At 41.1% G+C, this 15,438-nt stretch overlaps 1 protein-coding gene across 12 annotated transcripts in view; it reads left to right on the top strand.

The window, feature by feature from the left end:
* Positions 1 to 15,438, top strand: part of PTPRS (protein tyrosine phosphatase receptor type S) — a 540,344-nt gene that overhangs the window by 240,803 nt on the left and 284,103 nt on the right. For 9 of the 12 annotated variants that reach the window (XM_082243958.1, XM_082243963.1, XM_082243957.1 and 6 more), the window contains one exon: positions 5,669 to 5,974. The exons of the other annotated variants lie outside the window; for them this stretch is intronic. In XM_082243958.1, coding sequence (XP_082100084.1) covers positions 5,669 to 5,974 — 306 coding nt within the window. The remainder of the gene's footprint in view (positions 1 to 5,668; positions 5,975 to 15,438) is intronic. 12 annotated transcript variants of the gene reach the window in all.

The raw sequence follows: 15,438 nt of genomic DNA, 5'->3' as shown, positions 1-15,438 counted from the left end.
TTCTTCCCTCCAATCAGCTCTCAAATCTCTCCTCACTGATATAGCTTCATCTCTCCACCCCCTGCTTTTCAGAGCTGAGAGATCCTGTGTAAATTCTGCACTTTGAATGGATGTAGGAGAAACATTGCTGTAGATAAACAGGTACAGCTTGTGTAGGAGGATTTGTTTCACCTGAGGCCAGTCATTTCACTAGATATATGTAAGGGTTTACACAACCACTTTAATCTACAGTGCTCTCTTCACCACACATGAAAAGCACTCCCCAGACATGCATGTTAAAGAAAGGCAAACACCGTATGAACAACTCCAGGGAAAGTGGTCAACCACAGCCCAAACAAAACCACGAGAAGTGATCCTCCTCTGTCTGCACACACAGTAACTCCAGAATCACAGGTGGACGAATAGATGATCACAATGGAAAAAGGAACTTCACAAAGTGTAGTATATTTAACATTCATACAAGCATTCTAAGTATAAATGATAAAATATATGCTCAAAAGTATAATAGAAAGAAGACCTGTATTAAAAGTTGATCATGCTGGAGGATACTATGGATGAGAATAGCTCTAGCTGTAAGCAAAGAAATCTGCCAGTTGCTCAGCTTCACCCTGCTCACAGACCACAGCGATCACACAGCACCAAAAGCCCTACAGTGGCTGGCTCTACCTTCCAATGCATTTCGTTACATGAGACTTTGTCAGAGGGATCCCATATCTTTATATATTTTGGTATCGCTAGGGTTTTTAGGTATAGCAGCTGACTTATGTTTCACAAATATTTGTTAGTTTGGGGGGCTTTATTGTAGATTTTGTTTTATTAGCACTTAGTTATTTCACTGTAGCATGGAAGGGCTTAGTATTATAAGATGCAGAATATGTTTTGCCATGAAAAAGATAAAATCTACTGATTTATCTGAATATCTGATGTGACCGTGTGGGTCAGACACTTCAGATTTGATGATCACAGCTAAAGTGCACTTCATCTTTAGCAGCCACGGTTTAGGAAAGCCTAATGTGCTTTCCCTTTTCCTAGGTGTGCTTAATTTAAACAGACCAGCTGTTCCTAAATGAGGACTAGGCAGAAGATTTCTACACAGGTTAGAGTCATTACCAAGGAGTCATTTGGTACAGACAGAAGTATATCTGCAAGCAATCCATTAATCATTTAATTTACATTGAGGGTACGTTCACACTGACTTTGCATTATTTTAAACCTGCATTTCAGTGTGAGTTTGGGGCGATTTGAATGACATCTGTGTGGGTTCATGCACAGATGTCTATTGAAATCGCCCCTGAATTCGACAAAAGTAGTGCAGGAACTACTTTTGGAAATCGGTGCGGCCCCCCCCCCCAATTGGGACAGTGCCGTTGCCGGCAATAGGCTGCGATTTGGCATGCAATTTGACATGTCATATCCCACAAATGTGAGGGGGATGAAGAAAGTGTTAGAAGCTATTATCCGTACACATACCATGCTGTTTACTGATTATTATTTTTTCAATATAGTCTTTGTGTGTACATATATAATTACATATATAATAGTGATGTACTAAATAAATTACCCCTTTCCACATTTATTATTAGGAACATACATCATAACACTGTAATAAAGGTATTTTCCTTTTCTACTTTTTATAATCAGGCAGGTATTTTCACTCCAAAATATTGATCTAAACTATATGCAGTGATGCTACATAACTGGTTAAGGCCACTCACTCCGTAGCTAGCATCTTGGACTAGTTTTTAACATGTTGCTCTGTAACTTTGTTTTTTATCTAATTAAAAGTTCCTTTCTTTCAGCACAAGTGAACAGGGCTGCCACACTTATTAAAAACCAACATTGACAGCTTTATTGCTGGCTTAGATTTTAGAATTTACCAGCTTGCTGGCACAATGCTAGGTATTAAGTTTAAAGAATGCAGCAACAGCAATAGCCTCTAAGTGTATAAAACATGTTATTTTAGTTTAATGGATTGATTCTGGCAGTTTCCATGGGAGCAGATTTCCCATTATTTGCAATTAACTAAAGCTTTTCACTGATTTTTTGCCTTTTATATTAGTTCTTCACTGCATGAGCTGTGGCAGCTAGTTTGTGTGTGTCCTGTCTTTTTCCATCTCAAAAAATCACTTACATTACTGTTATGCTACCAAGAGTATGATGCATTAATCTGAGGATCATTTTATTTTTCATTATTGAATGGACATAACTCATCATTGTTTATTCGGTTATTAGCATTTTCACTTGCAATACTTTACATGCTATGCTAAATTTTTATTCTTACTTGAGTGGTAACTTAATTTTATATGGGAGGTAACTATAAAGTATCAATGTGTCTAGTGGTGTACCCACACTCTGCTTCAGGTCCCTAGAACTCACACTGCTTTGTGGAAAAAAGAAAGGTTCATATGCAACACAATATTGTATGTGAAACCAAAAAGCTAATTTTTACGCATTTTTTTTTTTTTTTATTAGTTTCAAGCTTTCCGTGGTATTACAAAACGTATTTTTAAATTACGCCTTAATCTTGTACTTTTGCCTTGCTATGAGTTTTGGCTGAAAAACTCTGGCGTGGCTTGGTGTATATATATATATATATATATATATATATATATATATATATATATATATATATACCAGTGTGCTTTTTAGTTCAAATTTACCTCGGTTTTTCTGATTTTATTCTCAGTCTTAAAATTTTCAGGGAAGCCTGCTCAGTCCATTGTTGTCCATTGTCTCTGTTGTTTACCATCTTCTTGTTTCCTGCACTGGGGCTTTGCTGTACATGCATGGGTAGAAAACCAATGTTCCCTATCACACTCTCCCACACATACACTTGCTTACTGTGCATTGTGCTTTCAGGAAACTCCTGTTTGTTCCCGTGCCTCACTCCAAATATATCTGCTAGGTTGTAGGCCCTAGCACCATCAAAGTTTAAAGTAAAATCCATTAAACTAAAGGTAAAGTATATTTATTTGTTTTCTGAAGATGACAAATTTTAACTGCTTACGTACCATTTAATACAACATCAACAGAATCATTCTCTGGCGTGTTTTCATAGAGGAAAATACTGCATTTTTAAAAAATTAACAGTACAAAATACAGCTTGTGGTACTTTAGCAGTTAAATGTTCAGTAAGGGTCTTTCTTGGAGCATGGAGATCAGCCTGCTTGTTGAAAAGCAGAACAGGTAAGTAAAGAACCCAAAGCTTCTCAAATGCAGTCCATCCTGTCAGGCCTTAAGAAAGTTCATGAGGATTTGCCAAGTTCATCTTTGTCTTGAACTGCCATGTAAATCCAGGTTTGATCAAATTTTAGTACCATGTTAAGTGCTCATGTGAATGTTGCTGGTAAGGCCATTTGGTAGCTGTGAGAATGTTGTGCTTTTTGTTGGACAAGGAACCCTGCCATTCTTTTGAATCAAGCAATAATGCAAGGATTTATGAGGTCAGACAAACTTACAGTGGTTTGGAGTAGTACCATCTAAAATAGCAGAAGCTTTCATATATACCTACTGATAATTTCTCATGATTTCTTACGATAAAAACTATTACTTATCAATTTAATAATGAACCAAAAATAAGATTAGAACATAATAGAATCTTGTTCTTTTTAAGCATTTACCCAATGCCACATAAGATGATCTGGCCTCTGCCTTGCTTTCAGTTATATCCAGAAAGTCTAATATAAATTTTCATGATAAAAAGGTAGGTGATGGAAAAATTGAATGCTGGTACTTTTAGTTTATTTTATTGATTTATTTTATTCAGAACCGTTCATGTTCATTTGTTTTTTAATTATTTTTTTTTCCTTTTCCTGCTTGATTACCAAACTTCCCAAGGCATTACATTATTGTGACAGGTTCAGAGGATTAACAATTAAATAAATTGTCAAGGGAACAAAGAGCTAGGATTTTGCCACAACCAACTAAAAGTAACAATAGCCTTTGGATGCAAAAATAGAATAACTAGTCCTTCTAGTCATTCTACATTAAAAACAGATATCGACTTAGGCAGAACGAAGAAAAAAAATGAGGAGTTGCTGTACTAACTATACATTGGTGGTACAGCTATCTCCCCGCTGTGCATTTGTGTTCTGACGGGGGAGACCATCCTCTTCGGGAGCTCCCATTCCCCCCCGAGAACACACTGGTCAGCGCTCACAGCTGCAGCCATTTGCTGCTGTTTGGCTGTAGGCTTTTGCCAGTAAAAACAAGTTGAAAGAACAGCAGTTTCCTAACCCTAAAAATGAGCCCTTAACACTAAACCTCACTAGCACTGTCCACTGTCAAAAATAATTTCCTAAAATTTAATCTCACACTAATCCTTAACTATTGCCCTAACAAATAACCCTAAATCTAATTTTAATCTATTTGCTAATGTTGAATTACCCCCACAGCGTGTGGGTTTGTTGTATAAGAAAGAAGCATAATGTAGAGGAAGAGCAATAACAAGAAGTCTGGATATCTAATACCAAGCACAAATAACAAATGAAAAACTAGCATGAAATAAGCACAGGAACAGATATGAAACAATGCAGATCTAACAGACAAAAGCTAAAACTACAGCAAGAATAGGTGCAAGATGCTGCAATGTAGAAAACATTCACAAAATAGACCATTAATCTCATTCTGATGAGAGGGAAAGAGCTTGTAAATGCATAAAGAAAATGTTGGGACAAAGCACAAACTAAGAACAGTTTAATATGCAGACTAAATGCATAGAGACTCAGATCTTATTTTCACATGCACTGAGAAACTGGCTTGGTTATTTAAAATTGCTTTCTGCTAAAAGACTCTCTAAAAGTTGAACAGCATGGCTCTTGATGTAGCATGATTCTTCTCTGCATCCACTACCTGTGGAAATAGCGATGAAAGGTAAAAATCTTGCTGTGAACCCATACCACACAGAGAAGAAATGAGAGACGGGCACAGACTACATTACATGTTAAGATCTTGGCAGGATTGTTATAGACATCCACTTATCCACTGAAGAACTCTGCAGAGGAGGTCACATGGTGACCGCATACATTGGGGTATGCAGTCATAAATCACTGTAATTTGCTCTGTAGCCCCTTCAATATTGAGGTGCCTCTGGCCTGTTCACATAGCATTCACATTTAAAATCACATTTAAAGTAACACAATTGTCACATTTATGGACACTTCAAAACTGTTGTAGTATTCATAAGGGACAAAATGAAGAACTGTCAAAGGAAAAAAGTACTTTGTAAACCCCATGGACTTGAACATATTAATTCAACTCATAAGGAGTTAAGATATTTTTTATTTTGTGATCGAATGCTCCTGTAACATAGCCAGTTTCCCAACTAAAAATCAATGAAATAACTGCAGAAGGTAGATGCATTATTACAGCTTTTATATAGATAATACATCCAGATTTAGACAAATAATTACGTTTTCATATAACATTTAGGTATCCTCAAGAGACAAATGGCTAGGGAATAGAACCTACCCCATATAATTTGCCCGTATCCATATTTTATTTTGAACTTTTTTTCTGTTTTACACAAGTATTACTTTCTAACAGTTCACAATCTTAATTTTTTTTTTTTTTTTTGAGTTGTATTCCTTTTTTCTTTTTTATTTTATCTTTCCCATCTTTTGTTTCTCTACTTGCCCTATCCCTCCTGCCCTTAATTGTCCTCTCATAGAACCATCTGCCCCCCCTCAAGATGTAAAGTGTGTCAGCACAAAGTCTACTACAATACTGGTAAGTTGGCAGCCACCCCCACCAGAAAGCCATAATGGCATTCTTGCTGGATACAGTGTGCACTATGGTGCTTTGGACTCTGAGGACCCAGAAGTAAAAGAAGTGAAGGACATTCCATCTGAGACCACTGAAATCCTTCTGGAAGCTTTAGAAAAATGGACTGAGTATCGTATTACTGTTGTCGCACATACTGCAGTGGGACCTGGCCCGGAGAGCTCGCCCGTTGTTGTTCGCACCGATGAAGATGGTAATTTCATTCTTTGTTTTTGATTTTCAGAATTAAAATAATGTAGTTTTAGTGATAAGGCACAAGTACTTTATAATATAGGCAAATGTTTGTCTTGTTTAATTTGTAACTGTGGGCAAAACCAAAAATGACATGTATAGGATGCAGGCTGTCACTAGCACTAACCCTTTTGAGTTTGTTTACTGTTTGAAAGAAGGCTGCAGGCTATACTGTAGGATTTGGAGAGCATTGCAGGGCTTTGTGGAGTTTAACTATTGCTTTACTTCTGATCATGGTACAGCAGAGAGAAGAGGTGCAGCCTGGGTTTTTAAATTGATGGGCAGTATGCATTGCAACCTGTGTGTCTGTACTGAGTCTGTATGGCTTCTCTCCAGGTTGTCTTTCTGTGCATGCACGCACCACTTTCCAGAGCTTGCGCAGATCTTCTAAGCTTTCCCGATATTTTCTCAGCTGCACCCACACCACAGTCCTTTATAGCCGCCGGATTATTTCTACCTTGCTTTTGAATGCCATCAGTGGAGTCATCGGTGTTCCAAAGATTCCTGGTGTCCAAGTTATCTGTGTCTTTTACTCAAAAAGCGCTATAACATGGGGGGCTTATCAGATCCCTTGTAATAGTAAAAAGTTAAGTATATAAAAAAAAATGTTTAAAATACACTGAGGGAAAAAAGTATTTAATCCCCTGCTGATTTTGTACCTTTGCCCACTGACAAAGAAATGATCAGTCTATAATTTTAATGGTAGGTTTATTGTAACAATGAGAGACAGAATAACAACAAAGAAATCCAGAAAAATGCATTTAAAAAAAGTTATAAATTGATTTGCATAGTATTTGATCCCCTATCAATCATCAAGACTTCCGGCTCCCAGGTGTCTTCTAAAAAGGTAACAAGCTGAGATTAGGACCACTTTCTTAAAGGGAGTGCTCCTAATCTTAGCTTGTTACTTGTATAAAAGACACCTGTCCACTGAAGAAATCAGTCAATCAGATTCCAATCTCTCTACAATGGCCAAGACCAAAGACCTGTCCAAGGATGTCAGGGACAAGATTGTAGACCTACACAAGGCTGGAATGGGCTTCAATACCATTGGCAAGCAGCTTGGTGAGAGGATGACAGTAGTTGGAGTGATTAGTTGCAAATGGAAGAAACATAAAATAAGTGTAAATTTCCCTCAGTCTGGGGCTCCATGCAAGATCTCACCTCGTGGAGTTTCAATGATCATGAGATTGGTGAGGAATCAGCCCAGAACTACAAGGGAGAATCTTGTCAATGATCTTAAGGCAGCTAAGACCATGATCATCAAGAAAACAATTGGTAACACACTATGCCATGAATGACTGAAAGCCTGCAGCACCCGCAAGGTCCCTTTGCTCAAGAAAGCACTTGTACAGGCCTGTCTGAAGTTTGCTAAAGAGCTTCTGAATGATTCAGAGAAGAACTGGGTGAAAGTGTTGCGGTCAGATGGGACCAAAATCGAGCTCTTTAGCATCAACTCAACTCGCCGTGTTTGGAGGAGGAGGAATGCTGCTTATGATCCCAAAAACACCATACCCACCGTCAAACATGGAGGTGGAAACATTATGCTTTGGAGGTGTTTTTCTGCTAAGAAGACAGGACAACTTCACTGCATCAAAGGGACGATGAGTCCCTTTGAAGGTTCGAGTTACCAAACGTCATCCTCAAAACCTTAATAACTTGAAGAGGATTTGCAAAGAGAAGTGGGACAAAATCCCTCCTGAGATGTGTGCAAACCTGGTGGCCAACTACAAGAAACATTTGACCTATGGGTTTGCCAACAAGGGTTTTGCCACTAAGTAAGAAGTCATGTTTTGCAAAGGAGTCAAATACTTGTTTCACTCATTAAAATGCAAATCAACTTATAACTTTTTTTAAATGTGGTTTTCTAGATTTTTTGTTGTTGTTCTGTCTCTCACTGTTAAAATAAATCTGCTATTAAAATTATAGACTGATCATTTCTTTGTCAGTGGACAAACGTACAAAATCAACAGGGGATCAAATACTTGTTTCACCTCACTGTACTGTATATGCATATGTATTTATGGTCGAAACCTCCAACCGAGATAGACGTGAAACCACCTAAAGATGCCACAAGACTCACAACATAACATAGACCTGAGGTGTGCCCTGATCAGCTGGGTGGTACACCAAAAAGGGGACATACCCAAGATAAGTAATGGTTGATTGTAGAAGAGGGATTTGAAGGAAGTGCCCTGTAAAGGGGATGGGAGAGAGGGTATCGTGCACTGGAACCGAAAAGGAACATAGGTGAATGGGCTGCTTAAATAACCCCCCCCCCCGGGCTCCTCCCAAAAAATTCAGGCCACCATACTGGCCTTCTAATTTATGGTCTGAGCCCTCCAACCAAAATAGACGTAGAACCACATAAAGATGCCACACGACTCACAACATAACATAGACCTGAGGTGTGCCTGGGTCAGCTGGTCGGTACACCAAAAAGGGGGCAAAAATACCACAATAGGGAGAGCTGTTTTATTGGTATACATGACATTTATTAGGCAAGCTTGGTGAAGGCTTGCAACGTCTCCTCTCTGGGGATTTGGAATGTACCAAGTAAAGCAGGCAGATTTCCATCTACCTAATCTTCTGATGACATGACCCAGCACCCCATGCTGGGAGGCGGCTGAGGCCACTCTGATCTGGAAGGAGTGCCCAGAAAACTGGTTAGGGTTGAGGCTTAGATTAGCCAGAAGGATGCAAACATGTCTGATGAACTGGGAGACAAAAAAGAGGAGAAGGAGGGACAGTACTCCTCAAAGTAGTCAACTGGGGACACCTGGGTATACTGAGAAATACTTTATTGAAGTAAATTAAGTGTCATTGATTCCACAGACAAATACACAGACTCACATATAAAACTGTAATAAAATCAAAATCATAGGGATAACTGCAGGGACCGAAAAATATTCCTAAACTTGTAGGGACATGAAATGATGTTGCTGTGAAGTAATTGGACATCAAAGGTAGACCATCACAGTTCAATTATAATCATTCACTTTACAAGTGGAAATGGTCTAAAGAAGAAATGCTCTGAAAAAAGCAGCATCCATTGGCTGGTTAAACGCGTCCACCGCGTCATTTTCTTGCTCCAATCAGGGACTCCGATGTGACCAAGCCCAGCCAAGCCCAGCGTACCTGTGAGTGGTAGTGCCAAAACGGGCGCTGGGAACATGTCTAGGGGGGGGTCACTGCTGGGTGCACCTCTAGGTTTCCTACTTTCTCCTGCACGTTGGAGACTGCTGCGGTCAGCATGCCGATCATGGCGTCCAGCTGGGCAAGAGCTAAGGAGATGGATGCAGGGATGCCTGCTGCTGGTGTTGGGAACAGCAGCCTGAATAATTCAGCTTTCCTGGACGTGGAATGGCCCTACGCCGCAGCTCTGCCATTAGCTTGGGGATAGTCCATCCCCTGAGGAACTGAGTGCTGCCCAGCTCTGAACCCGCAGTGGGTGACGGAGAGGCGGAGGCAAGGTTCTCACTGCCGGACCGTGACATGACTCCAGCTATAACGAGAAAGGAGGGGGTGCATGTTTAAGAAGAGTTTTGGAAAATGAGAACAGCGGAGGAGAGAGTATTTAAGAATATGTAATAAGCAAAGGGGAGGAAGAACAGAAAAAGGAACGACAGGCGTAGTGAAGAACAAGATGCGTTTCAGGGAATGCTGAAGAGTGGAAATTTAGAAAACTCAAAGTACGGGGCAACTGAGGTTAGCCAGGAGGTGACTGGCCAAATAACCAATAGCTCAGGTGCCTGCTCAGTGTTATGCACAGACCTGTGAACCAGAGCCCAGGGCGTACTGGGGTGGGAATTTGCAGTCTGGTTGTGGCCTAAGTAGGAATGTTACATTCTGTAGTAGGTAACGTATGGGTGGCCTGCTAACGTCTGCACTGTCAGCAAGCAACTGTTTAGCAACCGTGTCTGCATAGTTTGAAGGTGATGTCCTCAGAAAATAGGTAAGAAAGAAAATGTGACAGTAGCGAAGTGCCAGACCAGCAGCCCAATTTGTGTATGTGAGGTATCGAGATGAATAAATGAATGATGGTTGAAATGAATAAAGGTTACTTCACATTGATGTGGAAGAGTATCCCGTGTACTATCCACCTGACTCATGCCCAGATAGAATAGAGGTCCTGGTTGTGGCCAAGACTAATCTGGCGACCGGGAACCTGATAAAGGTAACATGGAGGTCCAAGTTTAGCCTGGCATTAAGGAGAGACCTAAGCTCACCCCCTCCCCCTAAAACATGACAATCCCCCCCCCCCCCCCCCGGTAAAAGCATGCAAAGCCCTGCATGAGTGTATTTATGTCAGATTACCTGCAAGACAAATGTCCAACCTTATGCAGGATGGCACAACCTGCCCTCACTGACCTATGGAGAAAGACAGACCAGAAAACGTGAGTGGCCTGGTGCCACTGGCGATGGAGCGTGCAACGCGTGTTGCAAGAAAGTAGCCTCAAGGCGAAAGAGGCGAAAACAAGCAGTAGAGAAAAGTGGAAGATGTATAGGGATAACCAAGGCCATGCTGACCGAGTGACGTAAATAAATGAGCTGACACTGAAAAGAGGCGTGCTGAAGCATGTCGCCGTTTGCGACCTAAGAAGTTGCGTGAGTTGTAATTGTGAAGGGGCAAATGAGTTGTATGAGTGGCGACTGAGAGCTTGTGGAAGGAACCTCAAGGTGGAGGCTGTGCTGCAGAAGCTCGTGGTGCCTGAAAATGGGTAACGAGTGGTATGAGTGGCGACTGAGAGCTTGTGGCGGGGACCTCGTGGGGGAGGCCGTTTTGCGGAAGCTCGTAGTGCCTGTGAATGATAATGAGTGGTGACTGAGAGTTTGTGGCAAAGAACCTTGAAAAGGAGGCCGTGTAGCAGAAGCTTATGGTGCCTGTAAATGGGTAATGAGGGGTATGAGCAGTAACTGAGAGCTTGTGGCAAGAACCTCATGGGGGAGGCTGTGTTGCAGAAGCACGGTGCCTGTTGGAAAAACAGATTCTATTTTTATATATATATATATATATATATATATAAATATATATATATATATATATACAGTATATATATATATATATATATATATATATATATATATATATATATAAAATTATTTTTAAAAAATTTTTTTTTGTTCGTCTTTTTTTTTTTTGTCTTTTTTTTTGTAGAAAGCACGTTTAACCTAGTCCAGGAGGGAACAAACTGAACATGACTGACCTAAGGGAGAAAGGACAGACAAGAAAATGTGAGTGGCTGAAATGTGTGCCACCTGAGACAATGAGTGGTTGACTTGTGTGCCACTGGAGAAGTGCTTGCAACGATTGTAAGAAAGTAGCCTCAACAGAGAGGCAAAAACAAGGACAAATTGTGCCGACTTATGAAGCTAGAGTATCGTGTTTGAGTAAGTGTGACCCTATGAACGGTCTGAGTAACGACTGGTTGCTTGTGGCAGGAGCCTCATGAGAGAGACCGAGCTGCAGGAATCTGTAATGTGTGTGACAACTGGAATCAACTTGTGTCGTGCCGAGGATACGAAACACTATTTAGTCGGGATTCGATTTGGGCCGTCGTACAGTGTTAGGGTGCCACCCCCTCCCCCAAAACCGAACACATACCAACCACCCAGCCCCCCCAGGCTAATCAAAGTGCAGACAAGGCACCCGGAGTGTCCAATTACCACCTAAATCAGCCACGCAACCCATGCAAATGGATGAGGCGGCAACCCCATAGACGGTGAATCCTATAACCAGTGTAGCCTTTGTCGAGTGCATTCAGGCAACGTCTGACAGCTTGGATCTACGATCTACAAATGAATCGTATGTTTGTGGATGGGATGGCAAGCAAGGCAGAGGGAACCTACGAATCTACTACGCCTGTGCCGAATGATGTCGGGACACGACCGACAACAACTTCGAGGCAGCTAAGTACGAAAGGGATGCAGGATAGGAAACATGAATCGTAACATTGCGTATGAAACGAAAAAGGTACGAATCCTACCTGCAACAGCGAGCGAGAACCGCCGACGAAGACCACAAATTGTTAATGGTCAATTCTAAGATACCTAGTTCGAATTTTGGCAGGAAGCGGCTGTGATTCAAACCGTGTATGGGCAGGCTGAATGTACCAAGTTGATCAATTGATCAACATGGGTACAACCAGCATGCTGGGTTTCACCTGCGATTATCGCTAGTGGCTGCTAAAGCCACTAGCAATACTCACTGTCTTCCCCCAACCCATGGTTGCAGGAAAGAAATTTGCTCTGTGTATGGCCTGACTAAGTTGATAACCTGTGAAAGCTTTTAAAGTGTCGCATTCGCACAATGTTGGGTATCGTAGTTTGTTGTCTTGCCACAGGTGCACACTAGAGTCTTCATATTTGTGGTATCTTTTTACTCGCCTTTTATGTTTTACAGAAAATGTGAAGATTTTTTGTTTGTGTGATACTGAAAATATAGATTTGACAAACAGTTAATAGTAAGGATGGTAAAAACATGTGCTTAATCCTCTTAAAAGTCAGAAAGTATGAAGAGTTCAACACATAAGCAGCGCTCAGCAAACCCAATGAAAGAGTCCACATATAGAGTCCACCTTTGTGAATGAGACAAAATCCACAGGAGAATAATATCCACGGATGAAGACACAAGAAAATACTTCCACCACACCACGTGTCCCCTTTAGGTATTGCTCACTCATCAGAACTCTTTGTAAGGAGAGCCTTTTAATATCCTCCAGATACACCGGATGCCGACCACTTTGCGATCCTCAGGCACAGAATTTCCCCAATCTGCATACCATACACTAAGCGATCCACATACTTCAGCACAATCCAGTATATCGGCAGTAAGTACATAAATAAAAGAAGGGGCTCATAGGGCAGTATGTCAACATAAATTTTATTGTTAAAAAATCCACCCTAACCCTCAATCTATGCACTTACAGCAATCTAAAACAAAACTCTCATAGTACAAACAAATCAGCTGATCGAGACCTCACCGCTCCGCTCCTCTGTAACACTGTACCGATCTCAGTCCTCAGCTTACAATCGGCATTACACTCCGTAGAAGCCAGTGTAATGACGAAACATTTCAGGGCTTGAGCATGCAGACACCCAGACAACATCACTGATTAGCTGCAAGAGACGCACCTCCATGTCCTGCTGATTGTAAGCTGAGGACTGAGATCGGTACAGTGTTACAGAGGAGCGGAGGGGTGAGGTCTCGATCAGCTGATTTGTTTGTACTATGAGAGTTTTGTTTTAGATTGCTGTAAGTGCATAGATTGAGGGTTAGGGTGGATTTTTTAACAACAAAATTTATGTTGACAAACTGCCCTATGAGCCCCTTCTTTTACTTATGTACTTACTGCTGATATACTGGATTGTGATGGAGTATGTGGATCGCTTAGTGTATGGTATGCAGATTGGGGAGATTCTGTGCCTGAGGATCGCAAAGTGGTCGGCATCCGGTGTATCTGGAGGATATTAAAAGGCTCTCCTTACAAAGAGTTCTGGTGAGTGAGCAATACCTAAGGGGGACACGTGGTGTGGTGGAAGTATTTTCTTGTGTCTTCATCCGTGGATATTATTCTCCTGTGGATTTTGTCTCATTCACAAAGGTGGACTCTATATGTGGACTCTTTCATTGGGTTTGCTGAGCGCTGCTTATGTGTTGAACTCTTCATACTTTCTGACTTTTAAGAGGATTAAGCACATGTTTTTACCATTTTGATTATTATAAAGCAGCAGCTATATGCCAGGTTAACGTATTTATATCTGGCATATTGTTTTATGTTTATTTTTTCCTGAGCGCGGGGTGATTGCGATAATATTCAGTCATTGTCATTATTATCTCAGTCTGTGTTTTATTAATAGTAAGGATGCACCGATATCAATCATGTGCCTGAGTATCGGTACTCGCCCACATTGCTCCCGTTACCAAAACTGATACTTTGCTGTGCAATTTGCAACAATACAAAATTAATAGGCGGAAATCGCACTGCAAAGAATCGCATGCAGTTTGAACAGGAATGTGGTGCGATTCCTGTCTGAATCGTTAGCAGTTTCCTCCACCGCTCTTGTGTGTATAGAAAGGGATTAAAGCGCCATCTAGTGGGCAGTTTAAAAATGTTAGAACTCACGGTAAATACCTGACCATGTGCAAAATAATCTACATAGATGTCCCAGTCCACCGAGGCTGCTGGAGGTGCTCACAGGGCTGGAGGAGATGTAGAGGCTGTCCATCTTCAAGCTGACATCACTTCCCACAGAATCCCAGAACCTCTAGCCCTGTGAGCACCTCCAGTGGCCCTGATTTGGTATCATCGGTGGACCGAGACACTTATGTAGATTATTTTGCATGTGGCCAAAAATGTACTGTGAGTTCTAACATTTTTGAAACTGCACACTAGATGGTGCTTTCCCCTTCTATACACACACACACACACTGGAGCAGTCGGGGAAATTGCATGCGATTCGGACAGGTATCAGACCGACTGTTCGATTTGCACCAATTTTTTTTTGTATTAAAGCAAATTGCACCGCAAAGTATTGATACTTGGTATCAGTGAGTACTTGACCGAAAGTATCAGTACTCGTATTCCCTAATACAAAAATGTTATGGGCAACCCTAGTTAAAAGCAGTTAATGCGCTAATATTGTGTGACATGAAGAATTGAAGCTATCCAAGTTTTTATACTACATACCTTCTGCTTTCAGGAAAGAAGGGCATTTTTACGTAAAAAAAAAAAAAAAAAAGAAAGTGCACTTTATGTATGTGAAAACGGTAAAAATGCTCCTCCAGTGAGGGATTAAAGTGTATGTAAACCCTAATAACTTCTATTATTTGATCCATTTTATTCTGTTAATAATACCATTGGAAAGCAGTTTGCCATAGTTGTTGGATATACAATAAAACTGTTGATTCTGTCAGAAACCTTTTCAACTGTTAGCTTCCTGTGCTCTCTGCCCTTATTATTTACATTGTTCTAATTTCTGAGAGCTACAGTAGTGCTGTCATAGGGTGACAACACTGTTACTCCACAGAAACAGTACAGTGAGTGAGTTTTGCCACACTAGGACAGAAAGTGTGTTAATTGCAGGATCAACCAGGTGAAAATAAAGGGGAAGCACCTAAACCTAATGCAGCCACCACATATAAGGACTAAACTGCAGTATAGAACATTTGGGTTTCTACAGTTAAAGCCATTTTTGTTTTTCTGAGAACCGTTTGTAACTTAGGGCCCTTTCACACCTGAAGTCCGTCAGACGTACTCCATTTTTCTCAGCGGGGGATCGATCCGCTGATCCCCCCGCGGAGCAGGAGGATGACAGCTGTGTCTCCGCACTATGTGCGGAGACACAGCTGTCAGGTCCCCATGCATCTCTATGGGGGAGTCGGATGGGAACGGACCGTCTGTCCGTTCTCATCCAATCCGATCC

The sequence above is a fragment of the Pelophylax lessonae genome, assembly GCF_965119305.1.
Source record: "Pelophylax lessonae genome assembly, chromosome: 1".
Classification (NCBI taxonomy): domain Eukaryota; kingdom Metazoa; phylum Chordata; class Amphibia; order Anura; family Ranidae; genus Pelophylax; species Pelophylax lessonae.
This window is presented reverse-complemented; position numbering and strand designations above follow the sequence as displayed.